This window comes from Phocoena phocoena, chromosome 2 (genome assembly GCF_963924675.1).
Source record: "Phocoena phocoena chromosome 2, mPhoPho1.1, whole genome shotgun sequence".
Lineage (NCBI taxonomy): Eukaryota > Metazoa > Chordata > Mammalia > Artiodactyla > Phocoenidae > Phocoena > Phocoena phocoena.
Window position 1 is genome coordinate 103,641,625 of NC_089220.1, and position 27,242 is coordinate 103,668,866.

The 27,242-nt window shown below is 43.5% G+C and overlaps 1 protein-coding gene across 2 annotated transcripts in view; it reads right to left on the bottom strand.

Annotated features, from left to right (window-relative positions):
- Window positions 1–27,242, bottom strand: part of RORA (RAR related orphan receptor A) — a 721,989-nt gene that overhangs the window by 66,107 nt on the left and 628,640 nt on the right. The window contains exon 1 of one of the 2 annotated variants that reach the window (XM_065872373.1): window positions 26,531–26,640. The exons of the other annotated variant lie outside the window; for it this stretch is intronic. Within the exon in view, the coding sequence (XP_065728445.1) occupies window positions 26,531–26,561 (31 nt within the window). The 5' untranslated portion in view covers window positions 26,562–26,640. Of the gene's footprint in view, window positions 1–26,530; window positions 26,641–27,242 lie in introns of those variants that run through there. 2 annotated transcript variants of the gene reach the window in all.

Genomic DNA, 27,242 nt, shown 5'->3' on the forward strand with positions numbered 1-27,242 from the left:
TTTCAACAGATGTATTGTTCAAACATATTTGGGGGAACGGGAATCAGAGAGAATTCTAGAGCAAACACTATTTTCTCAAAGTAAAATAATGCTGGGACTTCCCTGCTGGCGCAGTGGTTAAGAATCAGCCTGCCAATGCATGGGACACAGGTTTGAACCCTGGTCCAGGAAGATCCCACATGCCCCGGAGTAACTAAGCCCATGCGCTACAACTACTGAGCCTGCACTCTAGAGCCCGCGAGCCACAACCACTGAAGCCCACGCGCCTAGAGCCCGTGCTCCGCAGCAAGAGAAGCCACCGCAACGAGAAGCCCGTGCACCGCAACGAAGAGTAGCCCCCGCTCGCTGCAACTAGAGAAAGCCCATGCGCAGCAATGAAGACTCAACACAGCCAGATAAATAAGTAAGTAAATAAACTAATTAAAAAAATAAAATAATGCTTATTCTCAGAAAATTATAGGAGAGCATATAGTGATATTTAAATCACTCAGTACCCGAATAACACCCGAGTTAGAACCCTGTAACCAGGGCAATAATAGCATCATTACACATTTTTGCTTCACTCTTTGGGGCTTTTAAATTCAATGCCACAACCAACTGCTTACAAACTGCTATGGGCAAGCAGTGTCCTCGCCGTGAGCTCAGTGAATATTATCTATTATGTTCCAACAATATCTCAGCAAAGAGACTGAGTGTTCCAGAAACCTCAGTCTCTGCATTCGTCCACCAGAGCTTTGAAGAACACTGTCTTCTTTTCATGTGGGCCGATTTCAAGGGACAATAGAGGTTTAACAGAGGACAACACAATCGGACTTAGATAAAACTGATGGATTCCCAAGAATTCTTCCATAAAGGTAAATTCCACAGATAAGACACTGAGTTTTCTTTTTTCTCTTTAAAGGAGCTGCTTCTTGTAATCTTGAGAAGCTCAAGAACTGTTGCTATTCAAACAGGATTGGTTTCAGACAGTGACAGAGGTGGCAAAACTAATTCTGCAAATGAGACTCACAGTGTGCATGTTATACGCAATCTGTTTTTATGCATTCATTAGGCATTTGGAATACCTCGCTGCTGAAGAATGAGATAAATCGCATTTGTCTAATATCTTCCCATTTGTACCACATTTATGTTTAGCCTTGAGCCTGAACCTATGTTACTGAACAAACAACTCTGTCTCCTTCATAATGCATTTTCTCCAAATGGATCTGTTTCATGTCAAAATTAATAAGTACGGTAGTTTTTTAAATGGCACAGGCAGCAGGTGACAGCAACTTCTGAAAGCGTAACTGAACGGGGTAACTTAATTATTAGCTATATCCTCTACACAGAACCAGGATCATAATAAAACTCAATTTGGCTCAGACACATTTATCTATCATCCCTGTTTTTTCCAACAAAAATTAGCTAATTATGATGTGACCTGAATTGCGAAAGTCAACACATCCCCTTGAACACCCACTCAAACACTTAAAGAAAATAAATTGTCCTTGAACTCAGGCCAAGTACTTGATGGATTTATAGATGTCACTTGCCTCCTGGCTTGAAAGAGAAGTTAAGTCGGATACAAGCTTCTTGTCCACCTACCCCTCGATGTTGGTAAATTATTAAGTAAGCACTTGGGTAATATTATGCAAAGTTAAAAACAGAGGCCTATAATTAACACACACTCCTATGCGTACTGTGAAAAGTGGGTACCCAAGGAAAGTCTCCTTATTAGGCAATTTGATCAAGAATTAATTGGTTAATGTCTATATAGCTCAACAAATAAACTGTATGATTATTATAACTGTGGCAAGTACAGTTCAAAATCCACTTCAAGTTCAAAAAATAGTAATTTATATATCTAAGTATAGACGCAAATATTTAACTATGTAAAAGTAGTTATTTTAATGCTATTCCAAGTGTCTAGTAAGTATTACTCATCTCTGAAGTTTTACTTTTTTTCTCTTGATAAAAGGTCCTAGATGATGCCAAAAAATTCACAGTTCCCTTACTGCCGTTAATAACTTTATTTCAATGTTACTGTAATTTGGGGGAAGAATTTGGCCATAGAAATGAAAGAGAGAGAGTTTCGTGTTACATACAGAAACTGCCATATTAATAACAGTGCATACTGGTGGATGGTTAAGGAGAAGGTGATTGAAATATACTGAAACCTAAGTTTACATGTGGGAGAGGACAGTAAATAAAGTGGGTTCCCAGCCTCCAAGTCTTATATTTTCCTTGAGATGGGGAGATGACTAGATGAATGCAGGGTAAGTTGTAAAGATCATGATAACATAAAACACCAAACCAGATTTTTTTGAGGGAATTCAGGAAGATCCTTTGCCATTTGATCTGGGCCATGAAGAATGAATATCACAGTTCAACAGGCAGAGAAAGCTGCGACGGCAGTGAGGGAAAAAGCCAGGCTGAGGTCTCCGCATATGCATGCGTGGTGTGTTCAAAGGAGGGTGGAGAGGAGCTAACGGATGGGAAGTAGGTAGCCAGCTTGGTGAGACCGAATCTTAAAGGGTCTCGAATACTTTGCAAAGGAATTTGGACTTATTTTCTAAGTCACTGAGAGATTTCGAACGGAGGGGGTGGGCAGCCTATTCAGATCCATGTATTAGAAGAGACTCTGATCCATGTTCAACGACACAAAGCTTATGAGTTTTAAAATTTGTTTCTAACAGTTAATAACCAGGGAATTTCAATAAAAGCTCAGATCTCCAGATTTTCTTGAGAAAAATCAATAGGCCTGGCAATGGTGGACCCGTTATTCTAAATGGGGACAGTTGGTCAGAGCCAAGGGAGGTGGCTTGCCCCAGATGGGTACATGTGCTGTCCAGTGGCCCAGGTGCCTCTTCTTTCTGCCACACTCATACCACCTGCCCAGGGGCACTAAATATTTGGGTTTGTGCCTTCTCTTTTAAAGAGATGTCCTCTTTCAACAGCACGTGTCTTTCTACCACTGCAAGCAGCATAAATTAACTTCAATGAGTTAATTCATACTGATGATCTCTGGCTTCTTTGGCCAGTACATCCCTTTACCCCTTTTTTGGACCCCTCCTGCCAATGAGGTTTTCCATTGATACCTTTATTTAAAAGTGAAGATAAGTACTTTTAAATAGAATGTATGTGGGTTGAAAAGGCAGATGTCATGTGTGAGGGGCCCACAGTGAACATGGGGTAAAGAACATGCTCCACGGCAGGATTTCTCAACCTCAGCACGATTGACATTTAAGGCTGGATAATTCTTTATCTTGGGAAGCTTCCCTGGACATTGTAGAATGTTTAGCAGCATCCCTGGCCTCCACCCACTGGATGCTTGTAGCTCTCTCCAGTTGTGATAATCAATCGGGTCTCCAGACACTGACAAATGTCCCCTAGGAGTTAGAATCACTCCCTGTTGAGAACTGCTGCTCTATGGGGAGGAGGGTTTCCAGGACAATAAGGTCATTACAGAGTACTGAGCAGAGTCCTCTGTGCTATACAGTAGGTCCTTATTAGTTGTCTATTTTATAATATAGTAGTGTGTATATGTCAATCCCAATCTCCCAATTTATCCCTCCCCCCCTTTTCCCCCTGGTAACCATAAGATTGTTTTCTACATCTGTGACTCTATTTCTGTTCTGTAAATAAGTTCATTTGTACCAAGAGCCCCTCTTTCTATGCTCTTAATTACTGATGTAGTTGAGGGAAAGAAGACAGGAACTTACACGATTTACTCAAGACCCAAACCTCCCCATTCACATACCCTGGCCAACTGTGGCGTCAGAATGTCTCTGAGGACAGATAAAGCCTCTGCACCCCAACAAGGCAGTGGCGAGGTCCGCTCTGGGTGTCACTGGGGAGAGCAGGGCTTGCTGCGCTAACATCCGGGAGAGGCCAGGTACGGACCTCAGAACACATCAGACCATGTCCAGGGCCTCCCGGTCCTCCAACTCTTAAGGCCTCCAACACAGAGCTCACTCATCTGAGAGCTTTCTTCGTTTTTCCGGGAATACAAGTTTCTCTCGAATCTACGCATTATTGCTCTATCAGCAACCTGTCAGTGTGATTTTGTATGCTTTCCTAGTATAAGTAAAAAAAGATGAGCTTCTTCTGCAGGTGAAGAGTGGGCAACTGTTAAGTGACAAAGGCAAGAAATAGGTGAAAGTTGATGGAAGAGTTTTGATATTTTTCATATGGATTTCAGGTTGGACTGCTTTTGAACTAAGAAAGAAATATCAAGATTACAGCATTTCCTGGAGTGTAAAATAGATAGGCTGATGATACGACTTACAAAATCCTATTTTTTGTGGTTAGTGCTTTTCACAATTCCTTCTTTCGGCATATAGAATCTAATCATTTCCCTCTGGGGAGAGGTATTATTTAGAGAAAATTGGTTGAATTAAATTAATCAGTGAAAGTGGCTTGTTCGTTGTGCACCCCTTCTCAAAAGAAACCAAAGGCTCCATTTTTTTAAAACAAAATTCAAGTCTTCAGATGTTTAGCAAATAGGGAGGAGATGCTCAATATGGCTTAGCTCATGACAATAAGGACTGTGGTCCTCACGATAATCTGGGGGAGGGGTGATGGGTAAAAGTAAAAACAGGACAACAGCAAAGAAAAATGACAACTGGTCTTCTCGTTCAGTAAATAATGAGTAAATGAAATAGCAGGCACCTCCGCAAACAAGAGATAGTGTTGATAGTAACGACAGTCCAAAAGGATGAGCCGGCTTGAACAGGGGGAGGATGAACAATACAGGGGTAACAGAGGGACAAGGACAAGGAGGGTTTTGAGTAAGTTAACCCTACTGGTAACAAAGAAGGGACAGAGAGCAAGGCTGGGCAGCTGAAGCATCCTTTTGTTCACAAATCAATGGAAGCTATTCAATCCAATATGGTTTGATTTAGCAGATATTAACTGCAGCTAAAGTGATGCAAATACGTCAGCGAATGGAGAGTAAGAGAAACAGGAGAAACCCACACTGGCTAGAAAAGGACACGAGAACAGAGACTGACATTTAAAGACTAGATTAAAAGGATAGGAAAAAGTAGAGAACGATGTGAGCGTGACATCCTTAGACAGAAGGGAGGTGAAGCGGACAGATCCAGTGATCCCCCTGCGTATTAGGCTCCAAGAAAAGAGAGAGGATAATTGAGCATGGCCCACGGGTCACACAAATACAGCACAGGCACTCAGTAAATATGTGTTGCATAACTAAATATACATGAGGAGTCCCTTCTTTTCTGTATCTGATGACAGCTTATGATTTTATACAATATTGAATTAACAAGTTTTTGCCCTTTGGGGATGGCTTTAAAACATCTATCTATTTAGAGAGGTTTCTCTGAGCCTCATCTTGTACCCCTGATGCCGCTCCTGTCATAGATTCAGTTAGGGGGTCATGCTACAGCAGGTGGAACACTGGACTGACAGGCAGGAGACCACGGTTCCAAAACTGGCTTTGCTGTGAAGCGTGTGACACTGGGCCAGCCACTTAACTTTTTTGAGTTTCTGTTTCCTCTGGAGTAACAGGAGTGGCCCAGACCAGATAACTCTCAGGGCCCTGTGTGATCCTACACAGGCAATGATGTATATTACCATGTTAATCACGTCTTTTGCTCTGTCTCTTTCCTGCCTCATAAGCCCAGCGCTGAATGGCAGATAAAAGTCCTCTTTTCCACCGCCTTCTCATTTTGCCTGCTCGTGGCTTGTCAACAGTACTTTATATAATCAATGTTGGAAATGTTTACCCATCTGTATTATCTGAGGGTTGTTATTTACTGTTCCTGCTATTTTTTTTTTTTCCTTGGAGAGGAATTTCGACGTGTCCCTCGCAGGGAGACCACAGCAAACAACGAGGATAGATTTTCACAACACTCAGCAGGAAGGGACACCGTTCTGCTGGCTTCTCTGACACAGTCTGAACCAATTGTGACGGTATATTTGAAGTGGTTTCCTGTGTTTTTCCACGTTTTAAAGACTACACTAAAGCCCAGGTCTTCTCTGCACTGTTACGCTTAGCTGGAATTAATTTTTGTCCATTTTCTATGAAAATACAAATAATGATGCAATCAGACGTTTTGATAAAAATGAATGGCTTTGTTACTAGAGAGTTAAACAGACCTAACACATCACTTACAGCCCTCTCTGATATAAGAATATTCCACTGTAAACTCTTTGCAGCTCTCAGATGAAACATGATCAGTGAAAACAATTCCAGAAGAGGAGTAAGGAGACTCTGATTCTAGTCCTTACCCTGCCACTAGCATAGCCCGGGCAAGGCATTTCATCTCCCAGGTACTTGCTGTGTAAAGCACACAGATTGGATTAGATGACTTCTGAAGTTGTTATAGGTCAAATATCCTATAAAATGCCTGACTAGCTAAGGGACTGTTGTTTTTAGCTATGTCATCTCCCACAGTCAAAATCCTGCTCCCTGGGCTTCCCTGGTGGCGCAGTGGTTGAGAGTCCGCCTGCTGATGCAGGGGACACGGGTTCGTGCCCTGGTCCGGGAAGATCCCACATGCTGCGGAGCAACTAAGCCCGTGCGCCACAACTACTGAACCTGAGCTCTAGAGCCCGCGAGCCACAACTACTGAGCCTGCGTGCCACAACTACTGAAGCCCGAGTGCCTGGAGCCCGGGCTCCACAACACTCAGGTGGGAGGCCCGCTCACTGCAAGGAGGAGTGGCCCCCGCTCGCTGCAACCAGGGAAAGCTGGCGCGCAGCAATGAAGACCCAACACAGACAAAAAATAAATTAATTAAAAAAAATGTAATAATCCACACAAAAGTGCAGAGTGTGAGTTATATAAATAGAATAATGCCCTAACTTACAGATACCAGAGCATGCTGCAGAGGTCATAAATCCCAGCACTCTGAGATGGGGAGACGGAGGCCTGACCTCTAAGTTCCATGCATGAGATTCCATAGATTCTGCAGAAAAGATACTAGGCGCACCCTTCTCTGTTCCTCAGTATCTGTAATCTGAATTCTGGGATCTTAAAATGACATAGCAAGGTTGAATACCTTAAATGTAGAAAGCAGCTCAGTATAAAGTGGGTATAAAGGGGATTCACTGGTTGGAGAACATGCTACCCTGCATTTCACATGGTCCATACAGGGCAAGGAGGGAGAATGACTTCGAAATATCTATGGCAAGGGGAAGAACCCATGAGAAACCAATCACAAAATGAGCATAATACCTCACGCTCTCAAAATGAGCATGATACCATGGCTTTCCCAAACACTTGGATAATTTGAGCATATTATCTAACCACCAGAAATGCAGGGACTCTAACTCAACGGGCCTAATAAGTCCATGGCTATTACAAATAGCTGCATTGTTCTGCCTTTATCTTTGGTAGCCAGACAAAAAGAGGGGCATTTAAGTCATACTCCTGCCCACTGTTTAAAAAAAAATCTACAAATAATGCTGACAATAAAACTACATTATGGATAAACAACAAGGTCCTACTGTACAGCACAGGGAACTATATTCAATATCCTGAGATTAAACCATAATGGAAAATAATATAAAAAAAAAGAATGTGTGTGTGTGTGTGTGTGTGAGTGTGTGTGTGTGTGTGTGTGTATACATGACTGAATCACTTTGCTGTACAACAGAAATTAACACAACATTGTAAATCAACTATATGTCAGTACATAGAGTCACAACCTTAAAAAACAAACAAAAAAACTACACCACGAAGCACTCAGTGATGGTTGCCAAGCACCTTAAATGTATTATCTCATTTAGTCCTCAAAACAATCCACTGAGGTGATGCCATGATTATCCCCATTGGTGGATGAGAGCTGAGAGAGGTAAGTAACCCATCCTAAGGTAAGGGAGTCAAACCACCTCTCTTCTGGATGAATCTGCCCAGTGCCAAGTGTTGATCTTGAATACGTGAAGGAGAAACAACCTGAGAAGCAGTTGGCAATGATACTTACTTCTTCGCAGTTTGGGCCTACGTCCTGACTAACACGTATTCAATTACCAAGTGTAGCTTTAAATAAACGTGTGCTCCAGCCTCTCAAATTTAAACAGTAGTCTTCCATGTCATAATTACGCTGGCTGTGACACGAGCCTAGCCGAGAGTGGATTTTTATTTTAACAAGCTTGAGTAGGTGCATGAGTGTGGGCTGAGCTTTTTGCTTGCTAGTCAGTACTTGAAAGCGGGCTCCAACCTTTAATTTAAGCATTCACTTGTAGCACCAACAGGGCTACAGGGCTTCCAGTATCAAAGACACACTCCTCCATCCTTTCATGGCCCTACTTCTGTAAGCAGCGTGATTGAACTGCGGCACCACAGAACCTTGTTTTCCCTCCTCCTGGCAGCGCAAGCCAAAACACTACTGCCCCATTCATCTTCGCGACATCAAAATGAAGTCCCGGAATCAATTTCTAACAAGCAAAGTGCAAAAATCCATTGAAGGAGTCTCGTGGCTGATGCCTTTCATATATCTCTCAACAGCATACGAGAGGCAAAGTGTCTGCACAGAAACCCAAATCATACCATAGAAAGGTCTTTTGCAACATCCAAAAAGCGTTTTTTGTTTTTTGTTTTCCTTCCCTGAAATGATGAAGGGAAAGGACGATACTGAGAACATCTGATTGTTCCTAATGAATTCCATGTGCCTTGAAAATGTTTGGCGACCTCCCCCAGGGGCTTACCGTCACCTTCCTAAAGAACAACTCCCTTAGAGCGACAGCTGGGGCCTTTCATGCTCTGAACTCCACTGGCCTCGTCTAGCTGCCTCATCTCCTGCAGTCCCTACAGGCCACACTCAAGTACTTGCCAGCCCCAAACTCGCCTCCTTCCCTGTCTAGCCTTTGAGAATTTTCCCAAGCTTTACTCCTTGTTGGGAAGACCTTCCTTCGCTTCAAAGCTCAGCTAAGCTTTTGCCTCCCTCAGAAAGCTGTTCCTAAGCCCTCAGTCTGATTCGGGCTCCTCCGTGCTCCCAACAAACTCCCCATTTCTCCAATCTGGCACTGACACCGTGTCATGGTTTTATTTCTGCCTCGAGTCCTCACTGGCCTGTGAGCTCCTTGAAGGCAGGGACTACATCTTCCCTTCTCTCTGCTTCTAGCACTTTGTACAGTTCCTGCCACACAGCAGATGCTCAATAAATATCTGTGCATATCCTGCCTACCTCTCACTCCATGAAAGTGCTCCGAAGGAGCCTGCCATCCCAGTTTGCACCCAAGCTCAGAGTCTGGAACAATGTATCTTTGTGAGACTCCCACTGTGGTGCTGCGCTGTTGGGTCAGAGCAGCAAGGAGGTTCGAAACATGGGCTTGGGGGTCAGACAGGCTTGGCCTCCAAGGGCAGCTCCGTGCTAGCTCTGTGGCCATTGGGTAGGTCCCTGCCTCCGAGAGGTGGCAGTAAAAGGCTCACAGGAGTATGAAATGTGGGAATCCACTTCACAGTGCTTGGCACACAGGGGAAGCACTTTAGAAATGACAGGCTTAGGACTTGTATTACTGTTCACAGTGGTAGGGCTTGGATCGTGCAGATTCAAGAATTAGAAGCTTCTTAGGTTGTATGATGAGAAGTATCATCCAGGTGCCCGTTCCACCAGCCCCTTTGCGACCAAATCACATAACTCACGTCTTTGGGCACCGACAAAGGCCCCGGTTAAAATGCCGGTGTGCATCGGCTGAGGTGAGATTGGATGAAGTCATTACCCCGACTTCAAATCTGTGTACATGGCGTGTGCCCCATTCCCCACGTGAACATGATGAGGACCGTATTCATCATAATGCTTGTTCACTGCCTACTATGGGCTAAGCACCTCTTACTGGTGAGACACTGTAGAAAGCACCTTGGATGTGTTACTTCCTACTTTCCAAAACCCATGAGGTCCATGTTATTATTATCTTTTAATTTTACAGCTGATAAAACTGAGGTGTAGAGAGGTTACACGATTTGCCTAAGATCCTTCAGCTGGCATATGCAGTATTTATGGGATTTAAACCTATTGGGAAAATTTTTCAGATCCATCCATGCTCTTATACTTGTGCCGAATTTCTTACATTCCTTCCTTATTCATTTCCCTCATGTCACCTGGAAGAGCTGGGAGAGAATGGGACACAAGATGGAAACACTGAGTTTGGGGAGAGGGAAGAGGGGGCGGTCTGGAAAAGAGGCACCACTGATCTCTATGTAGCCGGGCGGGGGACGGGGGGTGGTGCAACTCAGCCCTGGGCTGCTAAGCCAGGAGACCACTGGGAGAGCTGAGATAGGAGATGATGGACTTTGAAAACACAGCCAGTGTGCTGAGCCATCCTTACCTAGAACCAGAACCCTTAGCAAAGAGCTCAAAGGTACACAGAAAGCATTAAGTCTTAGAAGAACTTCCTGTACCCATAACAATATCACCGTGTCTTCTGATTCACTTTCTCCTCCTACCTTCCTCCTGGATCATTCAAAAGCCAACATTAAAAAAAAAAAAAAAAAAAAAAAAGAAAAGAAAAATGTAAAGGTGGCTATTGTGATATAGTTTATGGCTTTGTACACATATTTGAAGTATACAAATGCCTTCAGTTTCCCTTTTGTCGGGTCACAGATTCAGTCTTCTGTTTGTGAACCGGTGGTACGAAGAAATTGAGGATAAACGCAATGTGTGTTAAATGGCAGTGAAAAATTCCAAAGCCTGGAGTCCAGAGAATATTTTCAGTACTGTGAGTGTCTTATTTACACAAAGGGTACTAGAATGCCCCCACCGTTTAGTAAGCTTTTTTTTTTTTTGCGGTACGCGGGCCTCTCCCGCTGCGGAGCACAGGCTCCGGACGCGCAGGCTCAGCGGCCATGGCCCACGGGCCCAGCCGCTCCGCGGCACGTGGGGTCTTCCTGGACCAGGGCACGGACCCGCGTCCCCTGCATCGGCAGGCGGACTCTCAACCACTGCGCCACCAGGGAAGCCCTTTAGTAAGCTTTTTTGTCGAAGTGCAACATACACAGAAATAGGCCCAACTCACAAATGTAAGCTTGACGAATTTTCACAGTAAACACTTTGAGATCAAGAAAAAAAATGCCTTTTGGTTTTTAGTCTTTCTATGCCTGGGTCAAAACCACTGACTAATGCAAAACTGAAGGTATAAAACTTATTATTTTAAGTTCAGTTAGCAGGAAAATATTAGAAATTTAATAAAATACAATGCCTAAAAAGAGCCATCTTCCTTCAAAGATAATTAATTATCTCGGAAATTTGGAGAAGTTTTGTTTTCTTTGTAACCGTAAGTAGGCATGCAGTTCGCTCTCTAACCCTTTTGACAAAGGTGAGGGCTTCGCCTTCCCCACAGCCTTTCTAAGGAGAGAGGACGCTATCTTTGTTCCCTTCCTCTCCGCTCCCGTCCTTCCCTCACGTCATCATTGCGTGCTGTTCTGACGTGAGACCATCTCACTCTCTCACTCTCCTTTAGCCCTCCCGCGTTTGGGCAGACCCAAGAGGAAACGAGGCACTCTTTCTCCTGGCCAGCCTCACTCTGGGCCATTGCACAACCACTGTTTACACAGTGAGTGTGTTTCAGCCTAACCTTTAATTGGCTAATAAAACCATGTCGGGAGTGAGGTAACCCAGTACTCTGACGCTGATCTGGCTCTAGGGGTACCAACTCTTCTCTTGGCAAGAGGAGTCAGGAGCAAGACCCTAGCCATGCGCAATGTGCCAAAATACATTTGCTCCCAGTCAACTGACGGTCTGCTGGTAGGTAACTACATGGAACCAAGACCTGCGTGCCTCTTAGTTGGTAAAGATAAATCATAAAGCCTCCATAAACCACAATTTTATGCCAAACCTCTGTTTTATTAAAAAAGGAAACAACAAAAAGGTAACCACCAGCAATGGTCTTACACGGCCAATAAAGAGGAAATAACGTTATAAAGAAAACAGGGATTAGAAAATTTGTTCTCGAATTCATGTTTGAAAGTGCTTTGTTTAATATATAATTGGGGGTTTGTCTGCTAAATCTGTATAAATTTAAAGCCCCTTCTATTGTTACCTTGTGCTTTATCACAAAATCTTCTATGTCGGGCTTCCCTGGTGGCGCAGTGGTTGAGAGTCCGCCTGCTGACTGGAGCGGCTTGGCCCGGGAGCCATAGCCACTGGGCCTGAGCGTCCGGAGCCTGTGCTCCGCGATGGCAGAGGCGGCAGCGGTGAGAGACCCGCGTACCGCAAAAAAAAAAAAAAAAAAATCTTCTGTGTCTCCTAGAGTAAATTGTAGAGAGCAGTTCTCAAACTTTTGGTGTCTGGATCATTTCATGCTCTTAAGAGAGCTTCTGTTTATGTGGGCTAGATATCAGTAATTACTGCACAAGGAATTAAAACAGAACGTTTAACAATATTTATCTATAATTAATTTGAAAATAACAGGAATAAATTCATTACATATTGACATAAAGTATTTAAATATATATTTACAAAACAAAAAAGTTAGTAAAAAAAATGCCATTATTTTTGCGTCTTTAATCTCTGGCTTAAGAGAAGACAGGTAGATTCTCATATCTGCTTCTGCATTCAATCTGTTGTGTTCTTATGGTTGAAGTATGTGAAGAAATTCTGGCCTCACACAGATATGCAGCTAGAAAAGGGAGGAGCATTTTACTGGATTTTTCAAATAATTCTGGATTTTCTTCTTTGACACTACACCAAAACTCAACAAGTGGTAGTTTCTTAAAGGTTAGTTGGAATATGGAACCTGAAACCATACCAGTAATTTTCTGTATTCTGTTATATTCAAATACACTGGTATATTTTGACTTTGAATGAATCTTTTACACCCATCCATATTTTTATAATGGCATGCATTTGGTCACTTGGAAGCTATTCGTTCAATGAGTTATGTAGCTCTTCCAGATGTTGACATGTTGCATTACCAAATGCGATTCTATCAAGTAATCACATTTATTGATATCACCACCTACATCATCAGAAAATTTTTTATGTATTAGGATGCTGTCAGGTTCACGGTGTTGGGTACAAGTGTTACAAAATTCTAATAGTTGCCTGAAAGCTTGAATCTATTAGTAATAAATATTGTCAACTATTTTTCTTGAAATGATGAGCTTACTTGGTTCATTTTTGAGAGAATGTAGGACATACATGTAACTGCCGTCAGTGGTTCTAGTAAGAAAATGGCATTCCATTCAAAAAGCAGTGAGTTCAGCTCTTAACTCGAACAATGGCACAAGTACTTTTCCCTGGAGATCAACATCCTTCTTCGGTACGGAGCAGAAGTGCTCTGTACTTTATGTGTACTTCCCATTTTGTCAAAAAGACTTGTACTCAAGGGTCAAAATTTAATAAGCTTAATAATTTTTACTGCTTCATCAGGACAGTCTCAAATGAACTTGGTAATGTTTTGTTACCAGCAAGTCCACAGTAATAGCAAAAATGACTATCGCCTTGATTCCTGCAAAGGCATTAGGAGTTTTACCCGCCAGGGCTTTGGCACTATCAATGCAAATGACCAGTACAGTCAAAAGGGCAAATAATGTCTTAGTGTTATTATGCAAAGAGTTTTAATCTCTTGGAACCCCTGAAAGGGCCTTGGGGACCCCCAGGGGTGCCTGGATCACACGTTGAGGACCACTGCTGTGGTGGATAGTACCAGTATAAATCCACTCTCTAATCTGCTCAATGCTTATGTCCTTGTGGGGTTCACAGAAAGAAGATTTAAAAGGTTTATTTCTGTCTCCACATTCCTGCCCTCCCTGCTCAAAAAAAATTCCATTGTGGAGATCCAACATAAATAGTGTGTATAGAACAAAGAAATTGCAGTACTCTTGAGTTCATCAGCATTTTTCTCCCTAACAAAGAAAGCTACTCTAACAAGCTATTGGGAAAACTACTGTGAGTTATAGGAAATATGACATGCTCAGTCCCCCTTCTATCCCGTCTAACTCCCAACCCTCCCAAACCTTTCACTTCGGGGGTATTTTGGATGAGCTCCTCCTAGTGTCCTCAGAAATAACTGGGTGTCCTAATTCAGCCACATGCAAATTAATGCTCCCCTAAAGAGGCCTTATTATAATTTCCAACCCTTGATGTCTACATAATCCCCTATAGTTCTTTAACTTCTTGCTTCCTAACTTCTGTTTACCGATGCATTACTTTTGTCAGCTCAGTATAGCATCAAGTAGTAACACAGTTGTTTATTAGGTCTCCCTAGAGCCTTGAGAAAGCTGCTTTGTATTTATTAATGACTATGCAGAGCACTACTATTTTTCGATAGCATTTAAAGATGAGTAAATTATTGAAGATGAACTATAAAAGAACTTCAAATGTCAAGGGCAAGCAAAAAAAAAAAAAGCACATTATTTCAAACCACCCAAAATGCTTGCATGGTTAATTTTATTTTCAATTTAATAACAAGAAGTGGGGCGGGGGGAGTCAAATCCAGACTCTTCTTCCCGTTCTACCGTTAGCATTCTGGAGTGCACACCACTTGCTTGACAGAACTGAGGCACCGATCTGGCGACTAATTAACAGCCGGTGTAACAGGTCTAAATTTCATTATCACACACACCTGTTAGGTAACGCAGGCCTGATTCAGCAAAAAACCCACCCACAAGGCGAATGTTAAAAAATTTAAAAGCAAGGGTGTGTGTGGGGGTGCCGGTGGGGACAACTCCAGAAACTTAGGTCCAGTTTTATGTCAAGCATAATTCAAAACAACCAACTTGAGATGTATCCGATTTGTACTCTCTTATTTTGTGAATAATTCCTTGGACCCTATTAGGTGAAGTTAGAGCTGCCCATGCCGGTACACAGTTCGCTTCTTAAGGAAACCAGAGACCAATCTCTCCTGCGATGAGTCTCTCCTAACCAAACTTAGAGCGACGGGGAGCAATTATAGAGCTCATTTGCCCTCCTTTTATATTCCTGGTCATTTATGAAATGAAGACGCTGATCTGCAAAAAAATCACTTTGCATTCAAGAAAGGAGCTCTGGGAGCTACCCCAGAGCATCTGGCTACGAGGCAGAAAAACACACCTCGGTGCACTTCCTTTGTCTTGCGCTCTCTCTTTGATGTGTAAGTCACTGGTGGAGTAAGCTGTGATCGCTTTGATGTTGAACTTCTAGACTTTATTGTTACTAGCATGCCTACAAGGAGAGCTGTCAGTCATGTCGTACATCTGAACAACCGTTTTTCTTTACGACACATCTCTTACAAGCATCAATCCTTAAGTACATGTTTTCGCATTTCTGCTGACTACCACACACTTTATTGGAGGAGGGCTGTGCTCAAATATAACTATAGCACCCACATCTTCTGTAAACACCCTGAGGCGTCATCAGACGGCTGGTAACCAACCTTCTGCAACAAGAGAAGCCTGAGCGCAAAACATATTTCCAGCAAATGAAAACATTCTGAAAACACTCAAGCCATCTTAACAGTCAAAATGAGGAGTTTAGCCAATATTTCCCCTAAGCAGCCATTGAAATCATACAGAAACTTCCAAGCCACTTTAAAAGGGATTCTGAATGCAACAGCAACAGGGGGCTTAGAAAGTCTGCCAAAACTTTGAGAAGTCTTGACTCACATTAAATGACTTTGTTTCTCTGCAGTGGGGGAAACAAAACACTTCTGTTCTACATGATTATACTTGTGATAGAAACATTGCTTTTGAAATAGATTTCTGCCAATTATTTTGTCAAACGGTATCATTTTCAGAAGGTGCTTGCTATTATGGATGTAGCTTAAGTTACAGGAAGATGGCTTTCTATAATTTTCTGTCTAAGGAGAACATATGGATGTATATCAACATGTGTCAATTTCTTAAATATATACATGCCAAACAGGCAATGTGCTCATCCTATAAAAAAATCTCTGTTGAAAAATACACGGCTCTGATTTCATTTACGGCTCCCATCAGATTTACTTTTCAAACTCCTTTCTCATTTGTGCAACTGCCAAATATTATCAAACCCCGCTGGGAAATTCCACACAAAAAGGAAATAAAGTTAACGTGCTTACATCACACCATGCTGGTTTATAATGAACTGGTATCTTTCTGAATAAATGTTTCAACGAAACCCAAGTTCTTAGAGATACAGGGTCACAGATGAGGAAGTAGAATGATATTTTTCATGATAGAACTTAGTTTTGTAGTTTTCTTTTATTAAGCTGGCAACACAGGAGAGATACACTGTTTCTGCTTGTTAAAAAACTGCAAACAATATATTGGGAGAGACTCAATGTCTTTGGGTTTCTGGCCTGGAATATTGGTAAGGAATAAAATTACTGCGGTGTGTGATGGTTAAGACTATTCCAGGGCTTCCATTTTTAAGCAACCTCCCTACCCCGACCTCCTTGGTTTTAACTCAACCATCAAAAAACGCTTTGGGCTAGAATTTGATACATAAGGTATGACTAATTTACGAGAACTAAATCAGGGCATAAATATTAATGAAAGCTTGCTTATTCTTAAATTTATTTAAATAATTGGCAGAAAGTAATTACCTCTTTCTACCTTAAATTTTCACTCCCCAAAGGAACCGATCAGCTGATGAAGGGACCTCTAGCAATTAGGGGTTGAGACAAGGAATAAGGAAACCAGAGTGTATCTGTTTTCTTCCTCCCAGTCTTGGACGAGAAACCAGACCTTTCCTTCTGTTTTAAGACAAACATTTTCACAGAATGAGAGAGCTGGAAAAGCTCTTGATGGCTATCAATTTCCCCTAATTTTACAAATGGGGAAAGTGAGCAATTGAGGTAGCCTGACCTGGCAGGAGAACCCATGTCTTCTCCCACCCTACATGGGGGTGGGGGGGGGTGGGGTTCCACCATCCAACACTACTTCCCTGCACTGGGGACAGATGACTCACATGTCAAATAAGGGTGTTGGACCTCAGAGGTTTCTCGACCAGAATCATCTGGACAGCTTTAACAAATTATCAATACTTGAGACCCACCTCAGACCAATAAAATCAGAGCTTCCAGGAGTGGAGCCTGGGCTGGTGTTTTTCAAAAAGCTCTCTAGACAGTCTACTGGGCAGACAAGGCTGAGAACTAAGAGACCAGATGACCTCTAAACTCCCTCTTGGGTCTACGGCAGAACATTCATCACTGTTTAGAAAAAATTCTTGGATTTCATTCCCTGCCGTTCATCCATGAGGCCATAAGCAATTCTAAGCCATTACAATTTCTATGTTGGCCAAGCTGTTGTCACTATCTGTATTTATCTAGTTCATTTATATGTTTACTTAGGTATTATCTACCTCTTCCCACGAGAACATACACTCGAAGAGACCAGAGGTGAAGCCTGCTGTGTTTGCTGTTGCCCCCATGGCAACATCACATCTGCCACATGATGGGCTACGGCACCGCCATTTTCCAAAGAAGGAGGGGCTGGAGTTGGTGCGGAAGGGGGTCGGCCTTCCTCCACATCAGCCAGCGTAGTTCCACTTTTCTCTTTCACCAGACTAGAATCTAAGCTGCGCAAAGGCAGTGTGGTGTCTGTGTCATTCAAACTTCGCCATTCCAGTGCCTGGAGCGGGGGCAGATACACACCAGGTGCTCAGGGCCTGAGAAACACCACCTTATACATAGGAAGCATTCACAACCTGCAGGGCTCTAAAACCTGGACTTTGTTGCTGAAAAAAAAGCAACATAGAAGAGGCATCACTGTTGCCACTGGAGTTGGCCTTGACTTTTGAGGAACAATCCCCAGCCTGCCCCACTGAGTGGTCACAATGGTGGCAAGACCCAGCCCCGGGGCTCACTGAGGGCTAGAAGGCCAGAGCTCCTGGGCAAGGTTTATGCAGAAAAGGAATACAGGGTTGGGAAAGCATCACAGGGGCCTCTTCTGTTTGGATCATGTGGGGTAACAGACTGGGAGCCTGCCCACGTTTTTCCTACACACTGGTTGATAGAAAGGCCAGAAATAATCAGAAGACTATCTCAAATGTGTTAATAACATCCAAACAATGGCAGAAACTGCTCATGGTGTGCACCTCACCCCCTCCGAAAGGAGATTTCAGTGGCCTCGAAGGGAAGTTTAGGCTTACCTTAATATCACTGACCTGAGCATCCTTTCCTCACTAGTAAGAGGAGAGGGTTAGACTCGAGCAGTAGTTCCCAAACCTGTCAGACCCTCAGTCACCAAGGGGAGCTTTTACAAATTCAGATTCCTTGGCCTCTCCCCAGACCATCGGAATCATGATCCATATAGGTGGTGATAGAGACCGGGCACTTATTTTTTTAAAATGCTTCTCAGCTAACCGTGAAGATCAATGATATTTGGGAACCACTGAAGGGCTGGAGGATTCTGCGGCCCATCTGAGCTCTGACAGGCAAGGGCGAGGTTTCACAGAGGGAGTGAGGAGGACCATCTGAACTGGCAACACCTGAGACACCTTTTCAATACTTTCCTGGGTTGGGAAGACCAGGCTGACAGAATCAGGGTCTCCGTGGGTGGGACCCGGAAATCTGCCTTTGTAACTCTCCGGGTTATGGGTTGCTCTCCAAAGTTTCAGAGCCACTGCTTAGGCAGGATTTTAGAGCTACCCTATGGCTTATTTGGAAGGGAATCATGTTCACACATAAATAGAAGGATTAACTTTATCTAATTACATTACGCAATGTTTCGTTGCGTGTTGCAAACTCTTTGTTTTAAATGGCACGGACTTCATAAAACTACAAACCTATAAGCTCAAAAGTCTTAAAGCAGCTTTCTCTAGTTAAGCGTGGCAGGCAATTTCTCAGTGCATGTCTTTAAACGCTGATTCATGGCTTAAGATACACGATAGGGAGGAAGGTGTCCTTGTTCCATTATAAAAGCACACAGGTGGCACCTAAACAACGTAGCACACAATAGGCACTTAATAAGTATTTGCTGAAACAACTTTATTTCGTTATTTATACCCAGGGTTCTACCGAAGATTTGACATGAGATAAAGAAAAGAAGAAAACCCAACGACTGCAAAATGAAAATAACATTCTGTGAAAAAGAGAATATTTCTCATGTGGTGAAAGAATCACACTTCTGGGTGGCGCAGTTTGAAAAACGGTTTGCTTCAGTAACTGATCTGAAACTTAACCACAAGTCTTCACCTCTGAACCACTACCTTATTTCTATGATGAAAAGGTTTAAACAGCAGGTTTTCCTGACTTTTTAAAAATTCCCTTCCTTCTTTTTCATGTAAAGATGCAATTTAATCTTTCCGGTAGGAACAAGTAAGCACTGTCGTCCTTTAAAATCCTGGTGATTATCTGTCATTAAGATCACCCTGGTTATTCTAGCTCAGCTCAGAAGCCTGGACTACTTGAGCAATGCAAAATTCACGTAAACTTGAATTCTCATCTCTCCCCGTAGCATCAGTAACAAAAGATATTTAAGGAAATAGGAAGGTCAATAATTATTTCTTTGATTCCAATACAGAAACCAGATTGTTTCATAATAGTTTCACACTCAATATACCACTGAAATCTAAGCACACACTTCACTTGTATTATCTATTATCCTAAAAATTACACAAATGCTTATCTCTACTTTGTGCACTGTTTTAAAGCATAAATGATATAATGTTCTAAAAACCTGTGTAACATATACTCAATTTCTTTGGCAAATTGTATATACTTAAGTGAATAAAATGCTCTAACCCTAAGACTTCAGAAACCAGCGGGTTAATAGTTTTGCATCCATTGAAAAATTGCTTTATTGCCAAAAAGATCAACAATACTCTACTTCTTTCTAAATGTTTCCCTTTTTTGAAAGAAAAAAAAGCTTTAGATTTAAAAAGGGAAGATGCCGGATTTCTCTGATCAAAATGACTGACAATCTCTTTTTAAAAAATATTCGAGGGTAGGGGAATAGAATTGAGGCTGAAATTCTAAAAACAAACAACCAAACAACAAAAAAACCCAAGGATTACCACAAAAGTCATAATTGTTTACTCACAAACCAAATCTCACTTAAATATTTAACTCTAATATGGAGCCAAACAGAATTTTATAAATCAACTTTATCTTAAGTTTAAAAAAAAATTCCCTTCCAAGCAAACTTTTAACATTCATAATCTCTCCCACAGACGCAATTCTAACAACCATGCAAAACAATAAATTACACTTTTGAATCTGATGTAGAAAGTCCCACAGCAATCGAGAAAATAACTTCAACCTTTGACCTTCTCCACTAGCCTGATGGGAAATGCATTGGCACTGTTACCGCTTTTAGCATTCCATGAGAAAGTAACCACTAGAGGGCAGCCTTATTTCAGCTCTGACACACTACTTTGGAGAAAAACACCTCAGAAATGCTTCTCATGTTCCTTTAATTATTTTTTCAATATCTTTGATTTTCTTGGATATTTAATATCAACTTCAGTTCATCCAAAAGTATTTCTAAGTAGGTCAAAGGTCCACTTTCACAAATCACAACGGTAGCACAAAGGCTAGTCATGACGTTCAAAAGATACAGCCTAGCTTATGAATCTTAAAAAATTTAAAACAAAATTTAAATTCTTTTCTCTTTACTACATGGTGGGTTAAGTGCTGAGTCAATCATATCACAACTAGGACTCGGGCTGTGGTACAAAAATTCAAGAGGTTCTAGTCAAACTGAAATGTGTTTGAGGAAAAAAATGACCAAGGTTGCTAGAAGGCTGACTGTGAACAGAATGGAGTGGAGACACACAGCAAAGATTGCGGGAGGGTGTGTGTGTGTTTCATACTTAGTCTTCAAATAACTGACAATCTTTCAATCTTTCATATGAAAGGTGAATTAAATTGTATTGTACACAGCCCCAAAAGAAAGGATCAGAATCGAGGGATTAAAAGTACAAAAGAGAGACTTATGCTTGAAATAAAAAGAATTTTCTTATTCAAGATGGAATAAGCTTCCTCTAACGATAGTGAGCTCCCCATCATAGGAGGTGTTCAAGCATAACCAGACAATTTGCCAGGAACGCCGTGGAGAGGAACCAAATGCCAAGAGGGTGTGTATCTGAATGACATTTTAGGTTTCTGCTCTCCTTGAGACTCTATGAAATGATGCTTATTTGCTTTTAGGCAAAGACCACTCAATCCAGTTGCCAGAGAAATAAACCCCCATCAAGTGAGAAATGAGCTTTTGCAGATCTATCTACTTGGAAACTTTGACTCTGATTTTCTAAAAGACAACAGATTTCTCAAGAATACGCCCATGATCATGCCCGTTAGCTGTCATGGAAACAACCAGGACAGCACTCACAAGCCCAAGGATTCATTAGTTTTCTACTCCATAAAGGGATATGAAAATTTAGAAGATGCGTTTGTGAATGCTCCCTTTGCCTAAAGCTAAGTGGACCATATAGATAAATCTCCAGCTCGATTTTCTCATAATGGAGTTAGGTTACACAGGTTAGCTGCATTTCATAGTATTCCATATTCTTTAGGAAAAGTAATGCTTACATTTCACTCATATCCTCTTACAAGAAGCAGACTTAATGAAAATCGTGGATGAAGAGAGCTAATGGTAAGCAAATAAGAATAACCCTATTTGTACCAAATTGATTTTATTAAATAGTAATTTAAAGATATTAGGCTCAGCAAAGCATTACATAATTGAATCTATTTTTTTCCCTTATAAATGCCAGAGTTATAATTTCCACTAACTAGAGACAAAGTTATATCCAGGACATTTTCACAGCTTCCTCCAGGGGAGGCAGCGTGAAGACAGTAGAAATTAGGGCTCTAGCCCTCGCTTCACTTGTCAAGCTTGGCTAACCAACACATAACCTCTGTGAGTCTCAGTTTCTTCGACTAAAAACCACGACAGTGTCAGTGACTTCCCAGGGAGGATTAAATGAGACAAGAATGGCTGCAAACCATAAAGCAGAAAACAAATATAGATTAACATCAAACTGCTATTTGTTTATGAAATGCTTAGTAAATTTCAGAGGCAATGAAATCAAAGGCAAAAAATGAAATCGCTGGCAAACCTAGGGAACAGGTTTGACATTAATTTTTATACAAAGATTTTAAAGTCATCATATTTCTTCCTTATATTATGATGAGGGCTAACAAATGCAACTTAGAAAATCCAGAAACAAAAGATTTCAACTGCTTTCTTGCGTTTTGCCTGTTGGCTAATATATGCTAGTATCTGTCTATTTAGACCTCTTATTTCCGGTATAGCACTCTGACAATGAACAGAAAAACCATGATCAATCATGTCACAGACAATACTGACAGATACAAAAATCTCTGACTGCAAATCTCTAAGGCCATGACTCAAGGGCTGGTGTGAAAGGGAGGTATCGTCGGTGGAGGAGCTAGAGGAGGGAGAGAGAACAAGTAAATCATTCCTCAAAGGGTCAATATGTGGTCTTTGAGATAATATCAAATGTGAATTCACACCTGTGTTGTCACTGGTGGACCCCTCCAAATAATTATTATTTTTAAAGCACAGAAACATAAAGGCTAACTCTGAGCATCTAATTATGGTTTTTTTAAATTAATAAATATGAAATATATAGGTTAAGGCGGGCTTGATTTCTTATTAATAAACACTGTGAATACTTAGAATCCATGCAGAAAATTTCTATGACAAAGTATTCATAGATTTGTTCAACACAAGGGGTTTATTGATTACTAAAATAAGCTGAGAAGATTTTAAGAAAACTCAACTCTAAATCGGCAGATCTAGCTATCTATGTATCTAACCATCCAGTAACTTTTTCTCCCAGTAAATGGTCATTTGTGAATATTATTTTCTTAGGTGCCCCAGAGCAAATTACAAAGTAGCTAGGTGCTACTGCTGATGCTTTGCAATTATCTACTTGCTGACCTCATCCATTTTATTGTGATTCACTTGGCTGGGAGGGAAAGGTTGGGGAAAAAAGGAGTCTAGTAAGAACTATTAATATATTTACTAATATATCTACTAGATAGTAAAAGGAAAAAAAAAGCCCTAATATTTAAATCATATATATATTTAAAGGACTAAGTCTGTTTAGAAATTGTATTATTTTATAACTGGGCAGCATTAAAGAAATTATATGGTACTCAATTCAAATCGAGGGCAAAGTGGTTTACTTATGATAAATTGAAAGTGATGTGATTGAAATATGTAAAATCAAGAGACTGCTCATGAAAATGGTGCTTCTAAAATATTCTCTACTTCATAGAAGGTCCGAGCTCCCACCTCACCCAGTGGACAAATGGACTCAGAGATCCTCTTTGTCTTTAAAAGAACTGACCTCTCCTTGTCTGCTAAGCACTCTGGGGTCTGAAATAGCCATTTGAGTTTTCTTTTTCCAAGATCCAGCCATCACCCTCTTCCAATCCTACCCATCAAAGGTCATGAAAATGGGGAAAAAAATCCCAGCTAAGGGATACCACTGACACAGTACTTAAAATAAGACGAGGGATAAAATTCAAATTTCATTTGGGAAAGAGAAAGGCCAAATTCTTTAAAACTATAAAATCACATTTACTAGAGTTGGAAATACCCCTTATCACCCACATATACAGTAGTTTCAAAGCGGTAACATGCCTTGTGTTTGTACATGGATTGTGCTGAGGGAAGAATCTATGATGGGACAGACATTCCCCTTAAGCCTCCCTTCGCTCCCTTAACTCCATTTACATGAACACAGGCTGAGTGCTCCGCTGCTAGGAAGCAAAGGGGGTATAATCTACTAAAACTGATGAAGCGCTCGCATTTCCCTTCCACTGGCTGCTGCCTGACATTTGGCCAAAGCACTTTTATGATGCGTAGAACAAGTGCTCCCCTGATTATACATGTTATCTCTGGCTCTCTCCATTTGCTCAAGAAGCAATCCAAATGGTACTGGAATTCTGTTGTTAATTAAACAAAAACAAAACTGAAGGATGAGACTAGAGTTGCTCAAATGAAGATTTATTACTTCTAAGCACAAGCCCACTTTAAGCCTAAACTTATTTGACAACTAACGCAGAGGAAAGATTTTCTTCTTTGGTGAGTTCAAAAGGCCTGCTTTAATGATGTTTTAAAAACATCAGTAAATCAGCCAACAAAGAGAATGTTTCTCTTTTATGGTGGCTTGTTCTCTCCTCCCCCAGCCACATGCATACACATACCAAAAAACTATATTGTAAAGAGTGTTTCTGTTTTGTATAAAAAACCTAATTACACAAACTCTCTTACATATGGGACCAATTTAACTATTAAAACTGAGAGGCAGTAGGGAAGTATTTAATATGACTCTGGGCCAGTTTTTTTTCCCCTTAAATCTGATACGGAAACATTTACAGCATTCCTTATTTTCCACAAACTATTTTTCTTCAGCTTAAATAAGCTCCAAAGCAAGATAATCCCATTAAGACACAGGATATTATGATATTGGGAATGAAATATTCTAATTGTCTAAATGCATTTTATTTCTACACCTCCCCTCTCCGCCCCCCCCCGCCCCCCCCCCCCGGGCAGCTGAGCTTATAGAAAAACTGAATTGCCAGTACATCTGAGCTACTTTTCGCAAAGCACGATGCTATGCATCTATTATCTTGTGGCAGCCAGAGGTCAGTCCAAGACAAATGTGTGGGCTAGAGCTTTTGGGGGATATAGTGGCGGTGTGATTCCCATGGTAATATCACTAAGGGATAGTATGGAACTTCATTTTGTGCTAGCACTACAAAACCAAAAGCCTATGTACTCAGAAACATCAAGTTAAAACATTCAGACGCACTTTCCTTATTGTTTGGTGGTTAGTGTTCATTAGGGAAAATAGTATCAGCTGCTCACCCTTCCTCAGTCGACACCAATCATACTAAATAAAATAAATAAGGGCTAACATTGACACCTCCCCAAATCTATTTCATGCCTTAAAGAAAAAACGGAAGAAAATGTCTTAACTACAAAGGCTATCTGAATCGTTTTACTCTTACAGGATTAATGAACCGCTGGAAATAGCGTAAAAGTTTTTTAGAGGGGGAGGGGAGAAGCATACGTTTCGTCTACATAAGAAGTCGGTAAGAAAATCTTAAAATCATTTTGGGAAGAAAAAAAAAGTTAAGTGCTTAAGAACGTGGAGCTCTCCTACCCTTTCCTTTATCTGTTGCATATTCTAAAAATGATTAAATTTCATTTCCCGCAAGCCACCGGGGAAAAGACAAAAATTTGCTCTGGGCACGTCGTATAGAAAGATTTCATCTCAAGCAGCTCATCTTAGCGTCCAGTACGTTTCGGCCTGTTAATAATTAATAAAAGAGATGCCACCCAATCTCTAGTGAAGAAAGGCAAAGCTCGGTGATCCGAAAGTAAACCCAGTGCAGATACCAAACTGGTGTCCTTCATCTAGGATTGCAACAAAACCTCAACCTTAGCAAACGTTTAACGAGCGCTCCGCGCCCGCACGGATGGGCAGAACCCGCAGGACAGTCTGGGTCTGCAAAACTGCTGCGTATGAGGGGAGCCCTGTCCGCCGCAAACAGATGGGGCTCTAAATCCCCACTCCCAGCGGCCGGGTCTGCGGGCAGATTATCGGCCCCGAAGAACCTGCTGGCGCACGAGCCGGCGGAGGGCTGCGGGCTGAGTTTTCTCTCGGGCTGTTTGCGTGTCTCGGCTTGTCCGGACGGCGCAGGCGAGTTCCTGCGCACCTCCAAACTTTGGCTTTCCCATTAGAAATTCCCCTGACTTGCCATGGTTTCTTTCCTCCTCACCTGAGAAGACCTGAAGCCAGTCCTCTCTGCAACCAGTCCCCGCTGCCATCCCGCCACCAGCCCGGCAAAGGACTTCGGATCAGGGCGGAAGGCCCGACGAGGAGGTCTGGCCGCGACTAACCAGCGCCCGCCGGCCTTCGCCGCCGTCTAACCTCCACCACTGCCCGCGAATCCTGTGCGGGGGGAGAAGTTGCCTCCCCACATCCATCCACAACCCAAAGTATCAAGTGAGGGTGCGCTGCGGCTGCCACCCAGGGAGTCTTGGCACGCTCCAGAAGCCCGTCTCGCTCGGGCCTGCGCGCTTTCGGAAGCGGCCGCGGCGGGCACGCAGCGCGGACCGGCCGCACTACCCCTGCAGGCGGCCGCCCTGGCGCTCGGGGCCGCCGGGCGGCGGAGGGGGGCGGGGGGGAGCAGGGTGCAAGGCCCGGGACGCTGACCAGTCCCCAGGAATGACACCGCGCCCGGGCGCACGCTCGGCCCGGCCCGGGCGCGGCGCCTTCCCTACGTAGGCCGGAGCTGTCCGGGGTGCGGGCCCTGGGGACCCGTCGCGGGCGCCCCTTGGCTTCCTCCGAGCTCCTCAGACCCGACCCTCCCTGCCAGAAGCGCGGCGACTCCCAGCAAACTTTCTTCCGGGCGCCCCGCCGGGTGCCAGGCGGACCTGGGCGACTGACAGAAGCCGGAGAGGACAGAAGAGAGGGGTCCAGCCCCTGCGCCTTTGCCCCCGACAGGAGGCAGGCAGATCCCGCGGCCGGGCTCAGGGGGCGCCCTGCAGGGGCCCCAAAAGCCCTGGCGGGGCTCCAGCGCCCAGCCCCGGGCAGTACGTGCGCTCGGGCAGGCGCGCCCACCCCTCCCCCTGCGCGCCCGCCTCCCCGCCCCCCTGAGCAGCCAGCCCACCCGGCCCCGGCGGGGCGCCCGGGCTCACCTTTCATCGCTGCGATCACAAAATACATCATTTAAGCCGCGGTGCGGAGAGCGCAGGGAGAGCGGATGGTCCGACCCCGGAGCCCCCTCTGCCGCCGCCGCCGCGCCGCCGCCGCCTGAGCCACAGCAGCAGCTGCCGCAGCTGCCCGTCCGCCGAGAGCCATCCCGAGCCATAAGAGGCTCCATGTGACCGGCTGACATCACGGCCGCCGCTCTGTTTACACCGCGCCCCTCCGCTTCCTCCCCGGGCGGGAGGCGGGCGGCGGGAGGCGGGGGCGCCCTAGCGCCGCGCCCCGCCCCCCCGGGCAGGTGAGCGGCGGCGGCTCCCGGGCGCACCCGCGCTGGCGCTGCCCTCCCGCGCCCCCGGCCCGCACCCGGGCCCCCGGCCTTCTCCTCGCCTCCCTGGGCACCTGTGGCCGCCCGGGCGCTTTCTGCGTGCAGCGCCCGGAAGATCGCGCGTCTACTTTCTCCTGCACCCCTTAGGCTAGAGGGGCGCAACCCGACGCTACTTTCCTCTCTTTCCGGATCTCCCAGGGGTGATAACTGTGCCAACTCGTTGGCGGAAAAGAGGGGTTTGTTCGGTCTGGCGCGGGGGCGGGGGGTGTTGTAGTCACCCTCACTTCCAATTTCCCAGATCACCCCAGCTTTATTCGGAAGGTAGAGCCCCCTCCGGGGGCCGTGGAGAACGCAGTCATCCGGACTGCTCGGGGAGT